At 45.1% G+C, this 20,230-nt stretch overlaps 1 protein-coding gene across 4 annotated transcripts in view; it reads left to right on the top strand.

The window, feature by feature from the left end:
* The window catches only part of AK7 (adenylate kinase 7), a gene marked incomplete at both ends in the record, with an annotated part of 62,222 nt that overhangs the window by 15,298 nt on the left and 26,694 nt on the right, over window positions 1-20,230 (top strand). For all 4 annotated transcript variants that reach the window (XM_084240434.1, XM_084240435.1, XM_084240433.1 and 1 more), the window contains 4 exons: window positions 1,382-1,492; window positions 11,465-11,545; window positions 16,207-16,295; window positions 19,160-19,250. In XM_084240434.1, coding sequence (XP_084096560.1) covers window positions 1,382-1,492; window positions 11,465-11,545; window positions 16,207-16,295; window positions 19,160-19,250 — 372 coding nt within the window. The remainder of the gene's footprint in view (window positions 1-1,381; window positions 1,493-11,464; window positions 11,546-16,206; window positions 16,296-19,159; window positions 19,251-20,230) is intronic.

The raw sequence follows: 20,230 nt of genomic DNA, 5'->3' as shown, positions 1-20,230 counted from the left end.
TTCTGGCCCCCAGCAGCTACACAGCCTCACCTCCCTAGAACTTTAATGCTCTTTCCTACTTTGCCCATGGCCCATCCCAGGACTGCAGTATGGCCATACAGTGGTTAAAATCATTGCATAAATATGAAATTCCCTGCATTGTGTAACTGCTCTATGGTTATGTAGGGGAAGCGCCCTACAAAACACATGCTGGGGTTAAAGAGGAAAGGGCATGGCATAACCTACTCTCAGAGGATTCCAAAACACAGATGACAGTACATGTGTGCCGTGGGAAAGAGTTAAAAACAAACCCCCCACTCAACCCAGGCAAGCTCTCCACGAGGCAGGGGACAGAGAACAGTCTTTTTATTGAATCAGCATCAATGTGGAATGTGATGCATACCTTGCTAAGCGATTGCAAAGACAATAGGGCTCTCCTGTATGTGAGCAAGCAGGTGCCGCCCATTACATGCCCGTGGTTAAGGTACCAATGACCGGTTCTCAAGAGGTCACCGTGGATGCCTGAATGGGAATGGTTGTCACCATAGTTTGTCCTAAATTCACCTGGTAATTGGGGTGACCGTTGTTTAGCTAATCGGCTTCATCCAGAAGAACAACAAACTTCCCATCTTCAGGGCAGGTGGTAGAGGAAGACCACCTTAGCAGCTGAGGAAGACCTTAGGCTCTTAACCTCCCTCAGAAGCTGAAGGGTGCGCTCTTGTTGGCTGTTAGCCTCACGCCTTTCATCCAGCAGCATGTTCTGCTCAATCACCGTCCAGAATGAATCATCAGTCCTCCTTTTCCTCTTCGTATCTGTGGGCTACTAAAAAGGCCTTCGTCCAATCAATCCCAAGGAACAGCCTAAGTGTTCTTGTCCTAAGATTCATTCGGATCATCTCTGAGACTCAATGTCATGGACAGCTCAGGGGAGAGTTGGGAAATGCTTTCCACCCCTGGCTTTCAGGGCAACTTGATATTTCACTTATCTCCTGAGACCAATTCTCAAGGTCCCAGACATCAGGTTGCACCTGGCATGTTCTTATTAACATATGATTGATTTAAGGGGAAGGGCTGTGTGGGAAGGAAGAAACAAATCACAATTTAGATCAAAAGCAAAATTACAGACATGGTGACAGCAAATAAGAAATGACATTTCATGCCCTTATGGGATAACAATTACAAACTTGTCACCATCTCTATGAAATAAAGGACAACCGCATTTTCTTTTTGCCTGGATTAGGTTTAAATGATAACATTCAGCCAGCTAAAGAATTTTCCAGGAAATTAAATCACTATCACAGTAAGTAGTACCTTTGAGAATGCTTTCTTTGGGCCTAGAGGAACTTAATCAGATAGCCTCTTTAGACTGATGTTTTCTGAAGCACTGTCACTTTTCTTACAGGACGATTCAGAGATTCCATTCACCGAAGAAGATTACCGAAGAAGAAAGAACCATCCGAATTTTCTGGACCACATAAATGCTGAAAAAATGGTTCTCAAATTTGGGAAAAATGTAAGTCTGAAGTAGTAAAGCATTTTGAGCGAGAAATGGCCCTTTTAGGCAGCCTGCGGGGTGCCCAGGACTGCTGCCCAGATCAGCTGCCTCATCCCAACCCATTACACCCGTGTTGGTCCAGTACACACCTGTGTTGGTCCAGTACCACCTGTGTTGGTTTCCTTGCCTTCCCTTCCAGACCTCAGAGCATCAGGCTCATCCAAGACCTACTGTCCTGAGGTCCTGACCAGATTCTGCTCTAACCCACTTAGTTGAAAGCCTCGTAGCAGGGCCCCAGCAGAGTTCAAGCCTTTCCCTTAGTCCCCTCCCCTCCAGGAAAGGGGAAGAGGAGGCCCAGAATTTCCCTGCATCCAGAATCTACCACTTTGTTTCTTACAAAACTCTGACAAGTACGTCTTAACTTCATCTTACAAGAAAGGAGCAGGAGGCTCCCAGGGGCTCACTGACTTTTTTTTTTTTTTTTAAGATTTATTTATTTATGCATACAAGAACTGGGGTATAAGCCAGAGGTGCGGGGGTGAGAGGATTCACCCGGGACAGAGTGGGGAGCAGAACAGGCAGACTGACTGAAATACACTGCTGAGGGGAGCAGCGGGCAAGAGAGGAGAGGTCTGCTGTGCCATGAGGGTAGCTCCCTGGCCAGGGATAGAACTCATGCTTCAGTGGCTGGTGATAGCTTGATAGCGCTGAGACTTTAACCCCTGTGACACCAGAGAGGTCCCTGGAATTTCACTTTTGAATACCACAAAGGAATTGAAAACAGACCAAACAGTTTCAAGCTCCCACTGATGCCATTCAAAGATTTTGAGACCATTCAGGAGTTGCAAAGAGACCAATCAAATTTGAGCTTGATCTGTGCCAATCAAGCAGCTGAAATTGTAAAGGAACCAATCAGGCTTGAAGGCGGGTACTCTGAGGGGGCTATAAGCAGGGGTTTTGAGGACTTCAAAATTTCAGACTTCATTCATCTGGATTTAGACCTCCACAGACCTTTGCAGACCTCCAGAGAACCTTGCAGCCCTCCAAGATTATCCTACCTGTTCTACACTTCAAACTGCAGTCTGAGCTGCTCCTGTCTCCAGCCTTACCTCCTACATCAGTCCACTGAGCCAGGAAGATCAGCTCCCAGGTGGGGAGACTGAACTTGAGCCACTGCAGTGGCTGGGGATAGCTTGAGAGCCCTGAAACTTAACCCCTGTGCCCCCCAGGAGGCCCATCAATCCACATGTAACATATGTAGAACATAGTTAGAACCCCAAGCCCCATAATGATTCTGCTTCATTTTATTCAATTAGTTGAGAACTTAACCTAAAGGTCTCATTTCTTGCCCCATATCCCACCCCTCCAGCACTGCCCTTCCCAGAAGACCCCCCAGGCACCACCCATCCCAGAACACCTGAGGTAGCGCTATGTAATTATAGAGCTAAGCTGACACCTAGTGGCCCCGGAGGATATTACAGTGGGAACTTGGCCCATCCAAGTGTCTGTCCCTGTAAGCTGTTGGAAGCAACGTGGGGTCAGGGATTCTAGCCTCTTTTCTGCCCATTAACTTACAACCTTAACCAAGTCGTTAAACCCTGGGGGCTTGAAACAAAAAGGTACAGAAGGTATACATTTAATTAATTAGAAGGCATACATTTCTTCCAGTTCTAATTCTATATTTTTCTCCTAATTAAACATTGACTATTACCCACGATAGAAAAATCCATGATCACACAGCACAAAATAATCTTCGGGAAGGAGAATCTAAATGGAAAATTATTATCATTTTCATATCTTTATTATAAAAACTCTAAATATGCCCCCTATTTTAAATGATACTATGAAAATCTCATTAAAAAAAATCTTCTCCTGGCAGTTCTCGAGTTCTTTAAGACTGCCCGCCTATGTCTATGCAGGCATCTCTCTTCCTTGTTTTCCTTTCATCATTAAACATGCCATGTCTGAATTCTTTCTCAGAGGGACCCAAATACTCCACGCACCGAACCCCATCACCGGAACTCCATCAGAATCATTACTAAATTTAAAAAGTAAGCTCCCAATCCTTGCCCAGCAAACCAGTTTGGGAGGCTTAGGTGGGACTGAAACAGTTGGGGCGACAACTCTGGACTACATATCAGACAATAATGAGGATGATTGTCAATCGTTAATTAACTTGAATGTGATACTGCGGTTTTGAAGAGAATATATTTTTCAGGACAAGCATGCTGACCTAGTCAGTCTATTCAAGTAAAATGGTATGATGTTTGGGAATAATTTCAAATGGTTCAACAAAACAAATAAAAACAAATATGTTTCTGACAACAACATAAACAAACAAAAATAAGTGAATAGTCATCTATTCTTTTTATTCCCAGCTTTCTTTTCATCACTCTCTTCTGAATTGTGAATAAGACAAGGTAGATCTGGTCAACTTGGTCCTGCCAATGGCCCTTTTTAATTTTTTTTTTTTCAATGGCCCTTTTTAAACCTGTAGTTGGTTACCGGGTAGATGGGTCTGGAAGCAATCATTTGACCCATTCATTTACCACCTGTGCATTTAAGTCCTATGACATCCCAGGCACTGTGACCACGAGCTGAACTCCCAGCCCTGGGCCAAACAGATGTGGTCTTCAGCACAATTCTGATTATGTACTGGAGCACAGACACAAGATGGACTCAGTATTTTTCAGACAAAGAGGAACCCTATTAATTATACAATTTGCCAAAACCATTCTGATTTGCCTCACACCTAACATAGCTTTCACTGGGCACTCCCATCTCTAAATGAGTTGCACTGGTTATTTTGAATATTTTAAAATAGTGAATTAAAAAAATATTATTGTATTGATTTCAACCAGACTTGGCCATCTGTTGTTGCAAAACTCATTTAAACTAAATCCTTAAATAGTCCCAACATACCTATTGTGTATATGGTCCTGAAAAATTACTGTGTCAGTTTCAGTGGCAGTTTATAAACTTTCTTGTAACTGATCATTATCCCACTGGATAATGCTTTTTGGTGCTTATATTCTCCAACCAGCCCAAGTTACTCACGATACTTTTTTCAATTAAAACTTTTCTGGGGGGCGTCCCTGGTGGTGCAGGGGTGGACAGCGCTATCAGGCTATCGCCAGCCACTGCAGCATGAGTTCAAGCCCCCGGCCAGGGAGCAACCCACATGGCACAGCAGACCTCTCCTGCCTCGCCTGCTGCTCCCCTCAGCAGTAGATTTCAGTAGATCTGCCTGTTCTGCTCCCCACTCTCTCTGGTGAATCCTCTCGCCCCCCACCCCCCATACCTCTGGCTTACAGCCCAGTTCTTGTATGCATAAATAAATAAATCTTTAAAAAAATAAAGCATTTCTGGGTTTGCTTTATTTGAGATATTCGTATCCCTACCAAGTGAGATTGCTCATCTTTCTTAGTCATACTGTCTCTTTCTGGTTTTAGTATTTCTCTGGTGCAATTAATCCACATAAATATCCTCATACAGTTAACTGGGAACAAAATTCTCTATTCCCTCCAACTTGTATGAAATTGGCCTTATCCCTTGAATATTTGGTAACGCTCCTTGTAAAGCTGTCTTGGACAGTGTGAAGGTAGCGGCAAGTTAAGGGACAGGAAACTGGCACGTCGTGCTGAGTTCTCAACTTAGCTGGCATGAAGTTGTCTGTAAGTCCCGCAGGACTTTCTGAATCTCTGTCATATTTGTAGTTTGTCTCCCTTTTCAAAACTAACGTCTGTGAGGTCATCACCTTTCCTACTTGACTGGCCTCCCAGCAGATCCTCAGGCCAGTTCCTAAATACTCGTCCCTTCTTGCACCACCCTTTGTCGCAGCGCAGCAAGTTCCATTCATTCTGTCTTCACGGCCTGAGTATACAATGCTGGATCCAGTCCAATGGAGAGGCCAGAAGATGTCCAGGGCTGCCACCTGTCCCCAGTGGAAATCTTTGTCTGGATTCCTATTCTGGAGTTTGAAACTAGGAAATCCATCAACGCTGCTCACATGAGGCATGGCCTCTGGCCTAACACCCCACATCAGTAGTAAAGATAGTATTTTGAACTCCATCTGTCTTTCCCCTTCTTTCTCTTATTTCAGAACCCCAGAAGGAAAATAGTGTCTCTTTGACCCCCTCAAGCGCCAATTATGCTGTATACTTGTGCCTTTCCCCCCCCTTTTTTTTGCCATCAATCAGAACCAATACTTCAATTATTCTTATCAAAAGGTAGCTCTTGCTGTATTCATTCTTTATCTTTGTCTTTTAAATCATTAATGTCTATAACATTATCTCTATTACATCTTCCTTCTAAGTTGGGTTTATGCTTTTTGAGTTAGATGCTAAGTTCACTAATAGTCTTTTTTCCCCCTAAGATAAACATATAAGGCCATAAATTTGCTACCAAATGTGGTTATGGCTGCATCCCAGAAATTTTGAAGTGCCCTGAATAGTCTTTTCATCATTCATTTCTAAAACATTTATAAATTATTAAGACTTCTCTTTTGACTTGTGCGTTATTTAGAAATGTTTTTAAAATTTCCAAATATATGCAGGGGTCACTATATTTTTGTTACTGATTTCTACCTCAACTTTGTTCAGAGGCTGTGGTCTCTGTACTGCTGATCTTGCAGTATTTGGTGAGATGCTTTGCTACAGAGCCCATGGCCATTTATTTGCTTTTAAATTCCATATGGCCTGGAAAAACCTATGTTTCTTTTTTTTTTTTTAAAGATTTATTTATTTATGATACAAGAGCTGGGGGACAGGCCAGAGATGTGGGGGATGAGAGGATTCACCAGAGACAGAGAGTGGGGAACAGAACAGGCAGACAGACTGAAATACACTGCTGAGGGGAGCAGCGGGCGAGTCAGGAGAGGTCTGCTGCGCTATGTGGGTTGCTCCCTGGCGGGCCAGGGATCGAACTCGTGCTGAAGAGGCTGCGGATTGCTTCATAGTGCAGTGCTTAACCCCTTGTGCCACCAGGGAGGCCAAAACCTGTGTTTCTTAAACTCTTTTGTGCGGAGTCTGTATGCATCTACTTAGGCCAAGCTCCCTAATGGCGTTTTGCTAAGCTTACTAATTTGGCGTCTCCTGGACCTATCAACTACCAAGATGGCAAACTAAAAAAAAAAAAAATGTCTTGCTACAAAATGGATTTTTCTATTTTCTCTTGAAATTATGCTAAATTTGTAGCTAATTTATTTCTGGGCATGCTCTTGCAACTTTTGGGGTGTGGTGAGTGGGGTCCTTGGGTCCCTCTGAGGGAGAACTCAGCAGTCTCCCGTTCAACGGCATAAGCAGGTTTATTTTTTTTAAAAAAAAAAAGCCTAAAGACACCTGCACAGACACAAGCAGGCTGCTAGCCACAGGGTAGGTTTATTGGCATAGGTGGGCTATGAGCTGCTTTTTGGAAGGGGCAGATTTATTAAGAAAAAGCCTCCATAGACACAGGTGGAAGACCCAGGACAAGGTCTGCACTTGGTCAGATCAGGGGGTGTCCTTATATATTGCTCTTTGATAGAATTACTCTGTGGAATTTACTGTGTTGGGTTGGGTTGGCTTGGTTTTCTTACTTTCTTCCTTTCCTCCCTTCCTCCCTTCTTTCTTTCAAGATTTATTTATTTATGCATACAAGAACTGGGGTGTAAGCCAGAGGTATGTGTGTGTGTGGGAGGGGGTGAGAGGATTCACCGGAGACAGAGTGGGGAGCAGAACAGTCAGATTCACTGAAATACACCATTGAGGGGAGCAGTGGGCAAGACAGGAGAGGTCTGCTGCACCATGTGGGTATCTCCCTGGCCGGCTGGGATCGAACCCGCACTGCAGAGGCTGTGGACAGCTTCACAGTGCTGAGGCTTTAACCCCTGCTTCACCAGGGAGGCCCCCAGCATGTTTTTTTATTGCAAAAGTTGTAAAATTTCTTTTTGTAAACATAACCATCTTTTCTTGTGATTTATAAAAATAATCTTGTCATCTCACATAGATTTTTAAAAATATCCATCTTTTTATAGCTCCTTATCACCCAAAAAATTCTCTTTTAAATGAGTTCCTAGAAAACAGTGAATTAGTGCAAAGTCTGTCTTCCAAAGTGTTGCTCTAAAAGCTTCTGTAAATTGGTGGACTGGGTGGTGACACACATTGAGAATCTACCCTACAGTTTGGGCCTGGCAGGGCAGTCAGTGCTATGCTCTCAAACCAACACTCATCTGTCAGCACGAAGTGTCACCTCAGCCCCAGCTGATGTCCCTTTACTGGGGGTCTAAGAATAGGGAAATTGTATTTGTATTTGCCTCTATATAGTGCCATTGCCTAAAACCAATAGTTCTGTCCACTTCAAGGTTCTCTGATCCCTGGATTAAGCAGGTAATTTAACTTTGAAAGAGGAGGCCAAGGGAAGTGCAAGCTAAGTTAGGAATCATCAAGCTTCTCTTCTCCCCCCAGGGCCTGGGACATGCTTCCTTGCTGCCTCTCTCTGAGCAGGCTGGTGTTTGTCTAGTTCACCCTTCTGTTGTGGGTGCACCCTTCTTTGTTGTGGTCCAGTTCCCAGACCCACCAGGTCAAACACCTTGTCTCCTCTACCCACATTGTTACAGGGAACCCTCAGGAAACAGGGGTCACCCAGGATGTGAGTCCTCACCTGCTCACTTAAGAACTCAGACAAGGAAGGGCCTCCCTGGTAGCACAAGGGCTTAAGTCTCAGCACTTTGAAGCTATCAGTAGCCACTGAATCTTTTTTTTTTTTGTAAGATTTATTTATTTATTTATACAATAACTGGGGTACAGGCCAGATGTGTGGGAAGGTGAGAGGATTCACCAGAGACAGAGCAGGGAGCAGAACAGGTAGACTGACGAAATGCACTGCTGAGGGGAGCAGCAAGCGAGACAGGAGAGGTCTGCACGCTATGTGGGACCCTCACCGGCTGGCTGGGACCAAACCGGCGCTACAGAGGCTGCGGACAGCTTCACAGCATGACGTTCAACCGCCTGTACCACCAGGGGAGGCCCAGCAGCCACTGAATCTTTAAAAAAAAAAACAACTCAGACAAGACCCAAAAGCAGACAGGCAGAGAAACATTCTTTATTTTTATTTTCTTTAATTTTAAACCTTTTTTTTTTTAAAGATTTATTTATTTATGCATACAAGAACTAGGGTACAGGCCAGAGGTGTGGGGGTAAAAGGATTCACCAGAGACAGCGTAGGGAGCAGAACAGGCAGACTGACTGAAATACACTGCTGTGGTGAGCAGTGGGCAAGACAGGAGAGGTCTGCTGTGCCATATGGGTAGCTCCCTGGCCGGGGATCAAACTCGTGCTGCAGTGGCTGTGGATTGCTTCATAGGTTGCGTCTTAACCCCTTGCGCCACCAGGAAGGCCCACCTTTTAAAAAAAAAAGATTTTTTTCCATTTATTTATGCATACAAGAGCTGGGGAGTAGGCCAGAGGTGCAGGGGTGAGAGGATTCACCAGAGACAGAGTGGGGAGCAGGACAGGCAGATTTACTGAAATACACTGCTGAGGGGAGCAGCAGGTGAGATAGGAGAGGTCTGCTGCGCCATGTGGATCAACTCCCTGACCCAGAATGGAGCTCATGCCACGGTGGCTGGCAGTAGCTTGATAGTGCTGAGACTTAACCCCTTGCGCCCACAGGGAGGCGCTTAAAGAAATTTGGGTTTTTACCAGGGAAGTGAGGAGAGAGAGAGAGATAGATTAATTGGCCGGCATGTGTCTGGATGTGTTTTTCCTACCAGTGTGCCTTCTGAGCCGAGACCAGGGTGCCAACTGAAGGTGGTGAATTAAGAGAGTGAGCCATCAGCCCAATATGGCTGCTTAGTTCAACCCTCTAGATGTGTGGGTTGTTTCCGCTGGCAGGCAGCCTCCAATCTTAGGTTGGTCTCACCCAGTTGCCTGATTAACATAACAAAAGACAACTTTATCACTTAGGAGGTTCCAATGGTTTTAGAATCTGGAAGCCAGAAGCTGCGCTAAGACCAAATATATTTTTCTTATTATAAATCACAGTGCCACACCTGAGCCCCAGTATCATTATTGATCTGTAGTCATTGGCAACTTACATCTTTAGATAAATACAAATATTGATGGTCTCTGAAACTTGCCAGGCTATCAAAAGCCAATTAAGAATTAATGCCCAAAATTACCAGAGACTTTACAACTTATCCATAATTAAAGTAGAATAATTTCTGATACTCACGGTTTTCACATATGTTTCCACAAGACCCAGCTCATAAAAGACACCTGTGTCTGTGGATATGATACATTGGAAATGCAATTTTATGGCTATATTTTATTGATGCACTACCTGTAATCAGTTAGTGGTGTACTTTAGGGATTTTTTTTCCCAAACAAGTACAGAATAGCCACTGAAAGTTTTAGTACAAATATCTGTGACTTTAATTAAATGAAAATGTTCTGTTTATGTATCCCCAATTTTACATTCTCTGATGACTTTATCACAGAAAGGAAAAGCAAACCTCTTCCCGGTAACTTAGTGTTTATATTCCCATAAGTTTCCCACACATGGCATATAGTTTCACCAGAATTCAAACAAACCAGCCAGACTTTAGCTTTCTTCCTTGGGTTTTGCCTTGACTGATGCTTATGTTTTATTCTTCATTGCCACGTAAGTCACAGGAAGCTACTGCTCACAGAAATTAGTGGTTTGGGGCATAGCACTCCATGCTGCCCAGTCTCAAGTCCTCTGTCCACTTCTGTTAAAGGGCCTCTAATCTCCCAGGCTGATAACAGTCATCAGACCTCCTTCAAGCTGTCTTGATAAGAGTAGAAATTACGTGTATCCATTTAACTAAAATGGGAAGTGTTTCTGGTGCAAAGGAAATTGTCCTGTACCCCTCTGGGTTCTTCCAGGCTGGCAAAGATGCAAAGAAGCATCCACAGGTTGTTAAGAGATAAAAACAAAAAGAGGTTTAATAACAACAGTAGACATGGGAGAGACTCAGCATGACTGAATAACTCACCACCTGACTTCAAGGACCATCTTAAGTAGCTCTTAAGTAGTTAAGACACGGGAGGTTAGAGGAGAGGGGAGACAGTTAGGGAGTTTACCAAAGGCACAGCAGTCAAAGATATACAGAATTAAGTTCTGTCTTCACTGAAAAGAGATAAGGAGATTATTCTACCAGTTACTGTGAGGGAAACACCCAGGCAGTGAGAAATATACATATAAATGTCTTTTCCAAAAGCAACCTCCACCCAAGCTTCAGGGCCCATCCCAATGAAATCAACCTTTTTCCTAAAAAGGCATGTTTTGGGCTAGCAGATTTTTATTCCCCCGCATATATAATTAAATTTAGTTTTTTTCCACTACTAATCTGTCTGATGTGAAAAATCTTTGCTTTAATAGTCTGGGCAGAACCCAGAGAGACAGAGAAATTTTCCTTTGTACCCCAACAAAGCTCATCATGGAAAGAACAATTTTATATCTCTTTTCTTTTCAGTGCCCAGTGTAAGGCTTAGAGATACTAAGTTTTCACAAACAATAAAATCTGGCTCTTCTCACATTAAGAGTCCAGTTACATTCTTTTTTTAAAAGATTATTTATTTACGCATATAAAAGCTGGGGTGCAGGCCAGAGGTGGGGGGGGTGAGAGGATTCACCAGAGTGGGGAGCAGAACAGGTGGATCTACTGAAATATACTGCTGAGGGGAGCAGCTGACGAGACAGGAGAGGTCTGCTGCACTCTGTGTGTCATATCCCTGGCTGGGGATCGAACTCATGCTGCAGTGGCTGCAAATAACATCATAGTGCTGCATCTTAACCCCTTGCACCGCCAGGGAGCTCCCCCCCTCCCAGTTACATTCTAATAGCTCTCAGAAGCATCCCGAGTGGTGTGGTGGAACTGATAGCCTCAAAATGTTGGCTACACGTCCTAAAGTGCTGCTTCTACCTGATAATCTAGTTTAATATGATTAATAATATCACATTTAGCTTTTTCTCTGTTTTATCTAATAGGTGAAAAAATTCGCAACTTATGTAGTGGCTGCTGGACTTCAGTATGGAATGGAAGGAGGCATCTTACATTTTTTTTTTAAGGTATGACTTTTCAGTGACTCTGCAGGCTTGAACAATAAGACTGTACAATTTGAAGATGTCTCTTATTACTTCTAGAGTTGGCTAGGGCAGCATAACAGCAAAAAGTCAAAGAGAATATGAATGCAGACCATATCCACCACTTTTTCTTTCCTATTACTAGCAACATGTGTTCACCACTCACAGAATAAAAAAAATAAATAAAAAAAAAAACCCCACAGCTCTCCTTTCACTCTTGAAACAAACACTGTGTGCTTACCATGTACCAGGAATAATTGTAGATGCTGGGAGTGCAGTAACAAGCAACAGCCATACACCACATCACGAAGTTTCCATCCAGGGGTCCACACATACAATGGTGGTCCCAATGAGCTACACCACGTAGCCTAGGTGTTTGGTAGTCTATACCATCTAGGTATGGATTCTGTCTGCAGAATGACAAATCACTAATGATATGCATTTCTCCAAAATGATTTGCATTTCTCCAAAAGTAGCCCCCTTGTTGAGTAACACGTGACTGTGATGTACTTGTGCTTGTGGAATTCACATGTTAGAGGACTGGAGAAGAAGATAATCAATCAATATGTTAGCTAGAAAAAGTTGAACGATGCGAAAAATGCTATAAAATAATATGGAAGAAGAATGCTATGAACAAAATAAGAAAAATCCTGTGGAAAACAACAAAAAGAAAGGCAGGAAGAGAATGCTGGAGTGGGGCTGTGTCTTATAGATGGCGGGTGAGGAAGGGTTTTCTAATGATGTGGCTTTTGAGAAGATGAAAGGCAATGGAGGCGCTGGCTCATTTCTCCTCTGGGGAAAGAACATTCCAGGCAGTGGGAACTGCAGGTCGGAGAAGTGTGCTAGCTGTGTTAAAGAACAGCAAGAAGACTGAGGGGTTCAGACACGTCTCCCCAAAATATGCCATTTTGCTATGTGGGTTATTCTGAGCTGAAGGCAATTAAGATCCAAGGGCAAACTTTTACCTCAACCTTAATTACCTAAAAGAATTTAGATAAGGGGTCTAGCCCAGAGGAAGAGCTATTGCTATATTTCTTTTAGCTTTTTATCTCGGCAACCCATCTGGATGGCCAGCCAACCATCTAATTACTCAACATCTGCTCGTCTGCTCACCCTGTAAATGCCCTCCTCCCCCTTGAAGCCCCACACCCCTGTTCCATTTCTTGGCTCAAGATGGCATTTAAGCTGATTTTTGACTGTTTTGGGATCAATCGTGTCTATGATTGCCCCTCCCCATGTATGTGATTAAATTTGTTTTTCTCCTTTAACTTCTCATGTGTTGATTTAATTATTAGACCTGCCAAAAGAACCTTAAAGAATAGAGGAAGATTTTTCCTTCCTGTAAGAACGATGTAGCTAAAATATGGGAGGATGATAGGTGATGCGGAGTGATGGAGGAGTCAGGTCAAGTCCTCCTTGTAGCCCATGGTGAGACATTTGGCTTTTATTCAGAGTGGGTTGGAAAACCACTAGACTATTTGAACATAGAAGTGGCATAATCTGTCCTCAGGTATAAAAATATAACTATTGTATTGGCATAAAAAGCGAGAGCAGATAGACCTGGGTGGAAATGGTGGTGATGCTGAGATTGTCCAGATTTTGGACATTTTAGCGCATGGCAAAGGGGCAACTGTGGGCCCCAAACTTAAGGGGTACATCCTCCGAAAGGGATCCAGCCATCCGTGTGCACAAAGGCAAAGGAAGCAACTCTTAGTGTGGACGATCTTTAATAGAATTAGTGTGCATAGAGAGAAAAAGAAACTGCTATTCCTAATACAAGTTTCCCAATAAAACTTCCAAAATTATATGTTTGCTCATGGACAAGTCCCCAGCCAAACAGGGTTGACTGGAAGTGGGGCCACTGAGACATTAAAGCTTACCACAAGTCTAAGACACCTTCTGCAGGGAACCACAGAGGGGGGTAAGGCAAGTCCTAGAGGGACAAGAGGAGAGAGTCATTCAAAATATACCAAATAATCCACCGTGCAATCAAGACAATGGCTGCCCTTGTGTCTGCCAGGGACCAGGAAAGCAGTCTCTCCAAGTGTCTCTTCCAAGTGTGTCTGCACGACTCTCCTCCATGTGTGCCCTTCAAGGATCCTTCCCAGCAATTCCAGGGTCAAGCGGGGCTGCCAAAGCAAGATTCCCCAAGTCCCCGTGGGCTCAGTTAAATATCAAGCATGGCTGCTTGCCTCCAACCCCGGTGCCCTTGCTCAGAAAATCTGGTTCATGCACGTGGGCACTTGGGGCCACCATGCCAAGGTGGGAAATGGTGCCCGTTCACTGCACTGCGCCTCCCCTCATAGGAGAGTTAGAGTCAAGGGGACTTATTCAAAGCTTGGATGTGAGGGTGACAGGAAGAAAGAAATGGGTGCCTTCAAGGACTTGAGTCTAAGAACAAGGAAGCATGTGGTTGCCATTTACTGAGAAGGGGAAAATGGGATGGAGATTGGGGGGTCACATGCAACAGGAAGTTTAAGATGTGTTGACATGTTGAATTTGAGATGACTGATGTCTGGTTATACATTCTGGGAGTATAAATACTAGGGAGTTTTGGAAATCACTGCAGTGGTCACGACTAGAGATATAATCTTGGAAAGGTGGACATAATATAAAATGCAGTCATCTGAGCCCCCTCTCCCTGGTCTAGCAGGCAAGAAAGCTAAACCATCTGAGTAGACATAGTCAGAACAGGCTCCCCGCTCTAGCCTAAGCAGGAATCTGTGGCTGGGGAATAAAAAAAGCTTTCAACCTCCACTAAAGGCCAAGAAGCAGGGTGAAGGTTTAACGGTGGATAGCTAGCACTTGCATATCCAGTATGTTCTTCAGAAATCAGGGAAATTATTAAATTCCCACATTGGTCCTCCATGTGCAGAGATAGCAGCAACATTTCTTTATGTCGAGATAGCTCAGGAAATCAGAAGATCTGAGCATATAAATGGAAACCACAGCCCCCAGCCCTTCCATCTATGTAGACTAAACTCAAGCACGTGATGGCGGGAGCAGCTCTCATGGAGTAAACTGTTGGGCGGCAGCCCAGGTTTGAGTCTTCACGTTCATGATCTAATGAACTCTTTGTCTGATTGTCACTGGGACTTTTATTTCGGTCACCACTTGAAGTTGGCATGTGGATGGTATTTAAAGCTGTAAGATGGGATAACAACCCAGGAAATTATATTCACCCAGAGAATAAACATGGGGGGAGGTCTGAACACTCCCAATATTTGGAGATTACAAGAAGGTGGGAGGGATTCAGTAAGGGAGGCTAAGAGGGGTTCCCCGAGAGGTAAGAAAGACCCACTGTGTCAAATAATGGATTGTGTAGCTGGGCTCTCCTCCTTAGTTGTAGCTCTGTGATTGGCTGCCCAGCCAGCACCTTGGATGCCTTGCACAACCCAAACTGTAGTGCAGGGGAGGAAAAATCATTTTCCCTTTACCCATCTAAGATACTGACAATCTCTGTAATACCAGAGATTAGCAGGAGAAAAACAAAAGTTCAGTGACATGTATATCGCCTTCATACGTGGGAGACCCCAAAAAACTCCCCCAGGTGATTTGAACCAATTCCTTAAATAATATCTTCAGCTAGAGACAAGAGATTTTCTCTTAGAAAAGGTAATTTCTACTCAGTTTTTAGAGCTTTTCCCACATCTGCTGTTTCTTAAAATTAGCCAGATCAAAATAATCCTTATACCAGTGAGACATATTTTGGGGTGGGCATTTTGCTCCCCTGCAATAGCTACAGACACTTCCAAACCTCTCCTGAGGTCTTTCCTTGGAAAACGAACCACCTTCCACCAAGTTGCACCAACAAGAACCCAACACCCCCTTCTTTCTCAGCCATCACAAAAACCCCAAGTCCTATAGAAGCCACCGGCTTCACATCTCCCTCTCTCGACCCCACTCCCCTAACTTCCATGCACAGACAAGGCTCAGTCATTTCGTCTGCACAAATGGCATGGCCCCCGTCTCCTGTTTGGATCCCTGCTCCTCATCATTCCTTCACAAGCAAACATAAGCCTAATGCTGGCCCTTCACTGCTACAAACCCTCCAGTGGTTTCCCAAAGCCCAAAACATCTTGCACGATCCCTGATGCACTGTGGCCTCCACCTCTACCTTTTCCACTCTTTAAAAGCAACTTAAAATAATCATTTAGCATGTGGCTGTGGTACTTTGTGTATTTACTGAAATACATAATGAAGGGAAGAGACATAGACTTGGACTCAGGGTTCAAGATCAAGGTTCAAATTCAGACTCAGTCACTTACCAGAAATGTAATTCCCTACAACACACTTCATTTATTAAACGTTCCATCTAGAATGATGACACTTGCCTCTAATTGAGAGCAGTAGATTAAAATGGGAATTATAAGCATTACATCTTTGACAGCATTTTCTCCTACGTAGATACCCTGCAGAAGATGACTGAAGATAGCGGATGAGATTATAGATTTTTTTGAAAAGCATTTCAGACCTGGGGTTACCATTATTTCTCATAATAGGATTTGGTCTGCAACTAAAACTCATCAGATCTGATTGAAAAACATCTTTAGAGGGGATTGCTTTTGGGAAAGAGCTTTTGATGCTGACGGGCTGTGTACGAGAGCTGCAACAGTCGCACACAGCTTCGCTTTTCTCTCTTTTAGATAGCTTGGCTGGGCGAGGTCCCTGCACTGCCAGTTTTTGGAGATGGAATGAATGCAATCCCAGCAATTCATATTCTTGATCTAGCAGGGTAAGCATTCTCCCAGAGAGACAACTGTCCGAGAATTAATCAGCTAATGTGTTTGTTTGTTTGTTCTCAAATTGTATTGTCAGTCGTTTACACATCTGTATAATTTTAGGAGTACACCTTCCCCTTTCCACAGGTGCGCCTGCTTTACTTACCCTCTACAGAGAATCAGGAGATCCTCTTCCTCCCCCGACCTGCTCCTCCCTCCCCCGCCAATCCCCTCTGGTAACCAGTATATTTTTCACAGAATTATTTTTCACAGATTTTTTTCTAAGAATTATTTCTGTTCTGTTTTGCTAATTTGTTTTCTTTAGTTATTTATAGTCCACCAGTGAGTGAGGCTGTCCAGTAAACTGCCTTTCACTTGCTGGCGTATTTCACTGAGCATCATCCCCTGAGATTCATCCATTTTGTCCCACAAGGCTCCGTTTCATCTTTTCCGGTGAACACTTGGTGGGTGATTACCAGGCGCTATGACCCTCACATGTACCATCGTATATGTCCTTCACAACACCGTGCAGAAGCACCTGTTACTATCTACACTTTGCATCTCATGAGATAATACCCTTCAGCTAAAAACTCTACACTTCTGACAAGTTCAAGCTCATCTTTCAGAAATGTAACAGCAGAAAAGATTGTCTTCCAGTTTTGTAAAAGAAAGCGCTTATCATGTGCATCTTGGGGACCTAGCCCTTCATTCTTCTGTATCAGATGAGAGCGATAGGCCCAACCCACCAGCATAAATTCCAGAACCAGATGGCCAGCTCTGAACCCAAAGACCGTGAGCGTGTGTGCGCCACTGTAGATCAGGTTCGCACACGTTCTTCACACGGTCAGGGAGTCCCAACTCGGAGCTCCAGGCAGGTCGAGGGCCCTGCCCCTTTGCAGACCCTCCCCGAGGCATCAGGTCACTGAGATGATCCACTTTATTTGTGGCTCATCAGTTCCACATTTTGGGTCCGAGGGGCCTTATTCTGCCGCTGCCCCCTCGTCCCTCAGGTGGGAACACCTGCAGCCAGCCTCGAGCTTCTAGTTCCTACATTCCCCCTCCTCTCAGGCACTGGCCGCTATGAAATTAGTCACAACCCCAGGCGGATCTACATGTTGATGGGTGAACAATGAAACTTAAACTTTGGGGCCCTTCCTTTGTAGGGGGCCCTTCCAAGCCCCTAAACTTAATTTTTATTATGTTTTCTTAAAAAAGATGCCCCTACATTTTTTTTTTTAATAGAGGCATGTTTTATTTTATTTATTTATTTGTTTGTTTGTTTTGTTTATACATGCACTGGGTACAGTCAGAAGCGCGGGAGGGTGAGAGAATTCACCAGAGCCAGAGCGGGGAGCAGAGCAGGCAGAAGGACAGAAGTACACTGCTGAGGGGAGCAGCGGGCGGCAGGAGAGGTCTGCGCGCCATGTGGGACCCTCCTCCAGTGGCTGGGGAGCAACCGGGGGTCGAACCGGCGCAGCAGAGGCTGCGGGCAGCTTCGCAACCCAGCGCTCAACCGCTGCGCCACCGGGGAGGCCCTGCCCCTACATTTTATAAGCTTCAGACTCAACCCAAAACTTAGATCTGCATCAGCCAAAATCGACACTGGACGTGGGCTGTCTGAAACGCACCCTCTGCCGCAGAGATTTTACTTTATGATGTCATCCGGTTTTAAAGATGTGGAAGAATCTTTTGCGTTATTAAAACAGATACCTAGCATGAGTCTTTAACACCTGACTCCCAGGGCCTCCCCGGTGGCGCTGCGGTTGAGCGCTGGGTTGTGAAGCTGCCCGCAGCCTCCGCAGCGCTGGTTGGGTCCCTGGCTGCTGGGCGAGGGTCCCACATGGCGCAGACCTCTTCTGCCGCCCCCTGCTCCCCTTAGCAGTGTACTTCGGTCCTTCTGCCTGCTCTGCTCCCCGCTCTGGCTCTGGTGAATTCTCTCACCCTCCTGTGCTTCTGACTGTACCCAGTGCTTGTGTAAATAAATAAATAAAAATCTTTTAAAAAAAAAAAATACTTGACTCCCACACAGACATATGAAATCACCCCCATTACAGCAGGACTCGGGGCCCTTCTCAGTAGCATTTTGAGGTTTCCTTACAAATTGTCAAACATTTAAGAAAGAAAGAAGCTCAAAGTGAACTGTGCTGAGAAATGGGTGTAAAGTAAATGTGGCGTAGACATTCAGGTGGGTGCATTTGTCTTAGTTCCATTTTACTGAAAAGGAAGCTCAAATGGAAGTGGGGTCGACATTGGGGTCGAATTCTAGTGCCTGTTATTTCTCAACTTCTGGTCCCTATTATTTCTCTCTGGAGTTCTCTCACCAGCTGTGTGAATTTGGGGAAGTAACTTAACCTCTCTGGGTCTGATTTCTCATTTGTAAAAAGGGGTGGCAACTGCTCTCTGATCGGGCTGTGAGAAGTCAGTGGCATCACACCCGGAGGCCCTTGGGTAGGTTCCGGACGGAGTTCAGCCCTCAGGGCTGGCGATCGTCGACAGTCCTGGGCAGGAAATCTTAGTGACTCATGCTAAGGGACTTCCCCAGGAGAGTCACCCTCTTCTGAACCTGTGTCTTATCTTGTGTAACATCACCGGCTCTAAAGCACAGCTGTGAGGCCTCACCGGGCATCTGGGTGTCTGTGGACTGAGTTGGTACCAACCGGCTCAGGCACCCTTTGCTGACACCGGCGGAACCCAAGCCAGCCAGATTGGGCTCCCGCAGCTTCTCAACCTAAGAACTCTGACCTAGTTGGAAGGGAAGTGTGACGACTTAGTGAAACACCAACCACCTTGCCTGGCCCACGGGGTGGGGGCCCATGCATCTTTTTATGATGTCTCTCTGGCTTTTTCTCTCCCCGACGGCTTGCCCTGTTGTCTGCAGAGTGATACAAAATATAATAGACCACGTGCCCAAGACACACTACCTGGTGGCGGTAGACGAGGCTGTTCTCACCCTCGAAGACATCATCAAGGTACAGCTGTGTCAGCCCTGGCCGGACGGCACTTCGTGAATGGTTTGACCCTAAAATCGAGTTACAGAGCCAGGTGTGCCTGTGAGGCCAGGGACTTTGAAAACAGAGTGGCCTGAGAACCAAGCTCGCTGTCTGCATTTGCAGGCCAGGAGTAGGCAACCACTGCCCCCACAGCCTCCTCGCCCCATTCTATATACTGAGGGCCTCAGGAGGAAGCTCTCGGGGACTCACACATGTGCATCACACATGGACACCCTAAGGTGTATATGTGAACGTTCTCCCCAAAGTGTCAGTGTGGTCACCAAACCTGCTGTGGCTCCGGAAGCCAGCAGTGAGGGCTCCTGTCCAGGCCCCTCTGGCCAAAGCCATCTGTCACCTGAGAGCCCAGTTAGCCTTCTCTTGCCCTTCCTGTTCCCACCCACTACTGACCTTGAAGATTCAGTTCATGTTAAACTATAACTACCTTTATCTGCAAGGGAGAAGAAAGCATTGAATGGGGTTTTTAGGGGGTTGCAACCTGGGAGTCACCACTTGGACCAGGCCATGTTACGGCTCCTGTGCAAACTCTCTGCAGCAGAGCTGCCCCCATCAGGGAACTGATAAATTGCCTTAATGTTTTATTTTAAAAGAGGAGCATGCAGAAGGGAGGGATGCTTCACACACACAGTGATTGATAGATTGTCCTCCTTGAGGCCAGGGTCCCAGAGTGTTTATTGACCTCTGGAGAGACTACCATCATCTCTCCAAACTCCCCAAAGTCCAGGTGTCAGGATGCGGGTGCAGTGGGGGTGATGAACGTGGTTGTAAATATAGGTTACCCAGCAGTCAGGTGTCTGCGGAATGCCCCTCTGACTCCAGCTGGGATATTCTGTTACCCATTTTAATTTCTCAACTTTTTAATCCTCTCCCATATCTACCTCTACACCCCCTGCCTCCTTCATACCTCCCGGGCAGGTCAGGTGCCTGTCCTGGGGCTCCTA

This window comes from Talpa europaea (assembly GCF_964194135.1).
Source record: "Talpa europaea genome assembly, chromosome: 8".
In the NCBI taxonomy this organism is placed as follows: domain Eukaryota; kingdom Metazoa; phylum Chordata; class Mammalia; order Eulipotyphla; family Talpidae; genus Talpa; species Talpa europaea.
The sequence above is the reverse complement of the archived record's forward strand: the minus strand, read 5'-3'. Positions and strand labels throughout refer to the sequence as shown.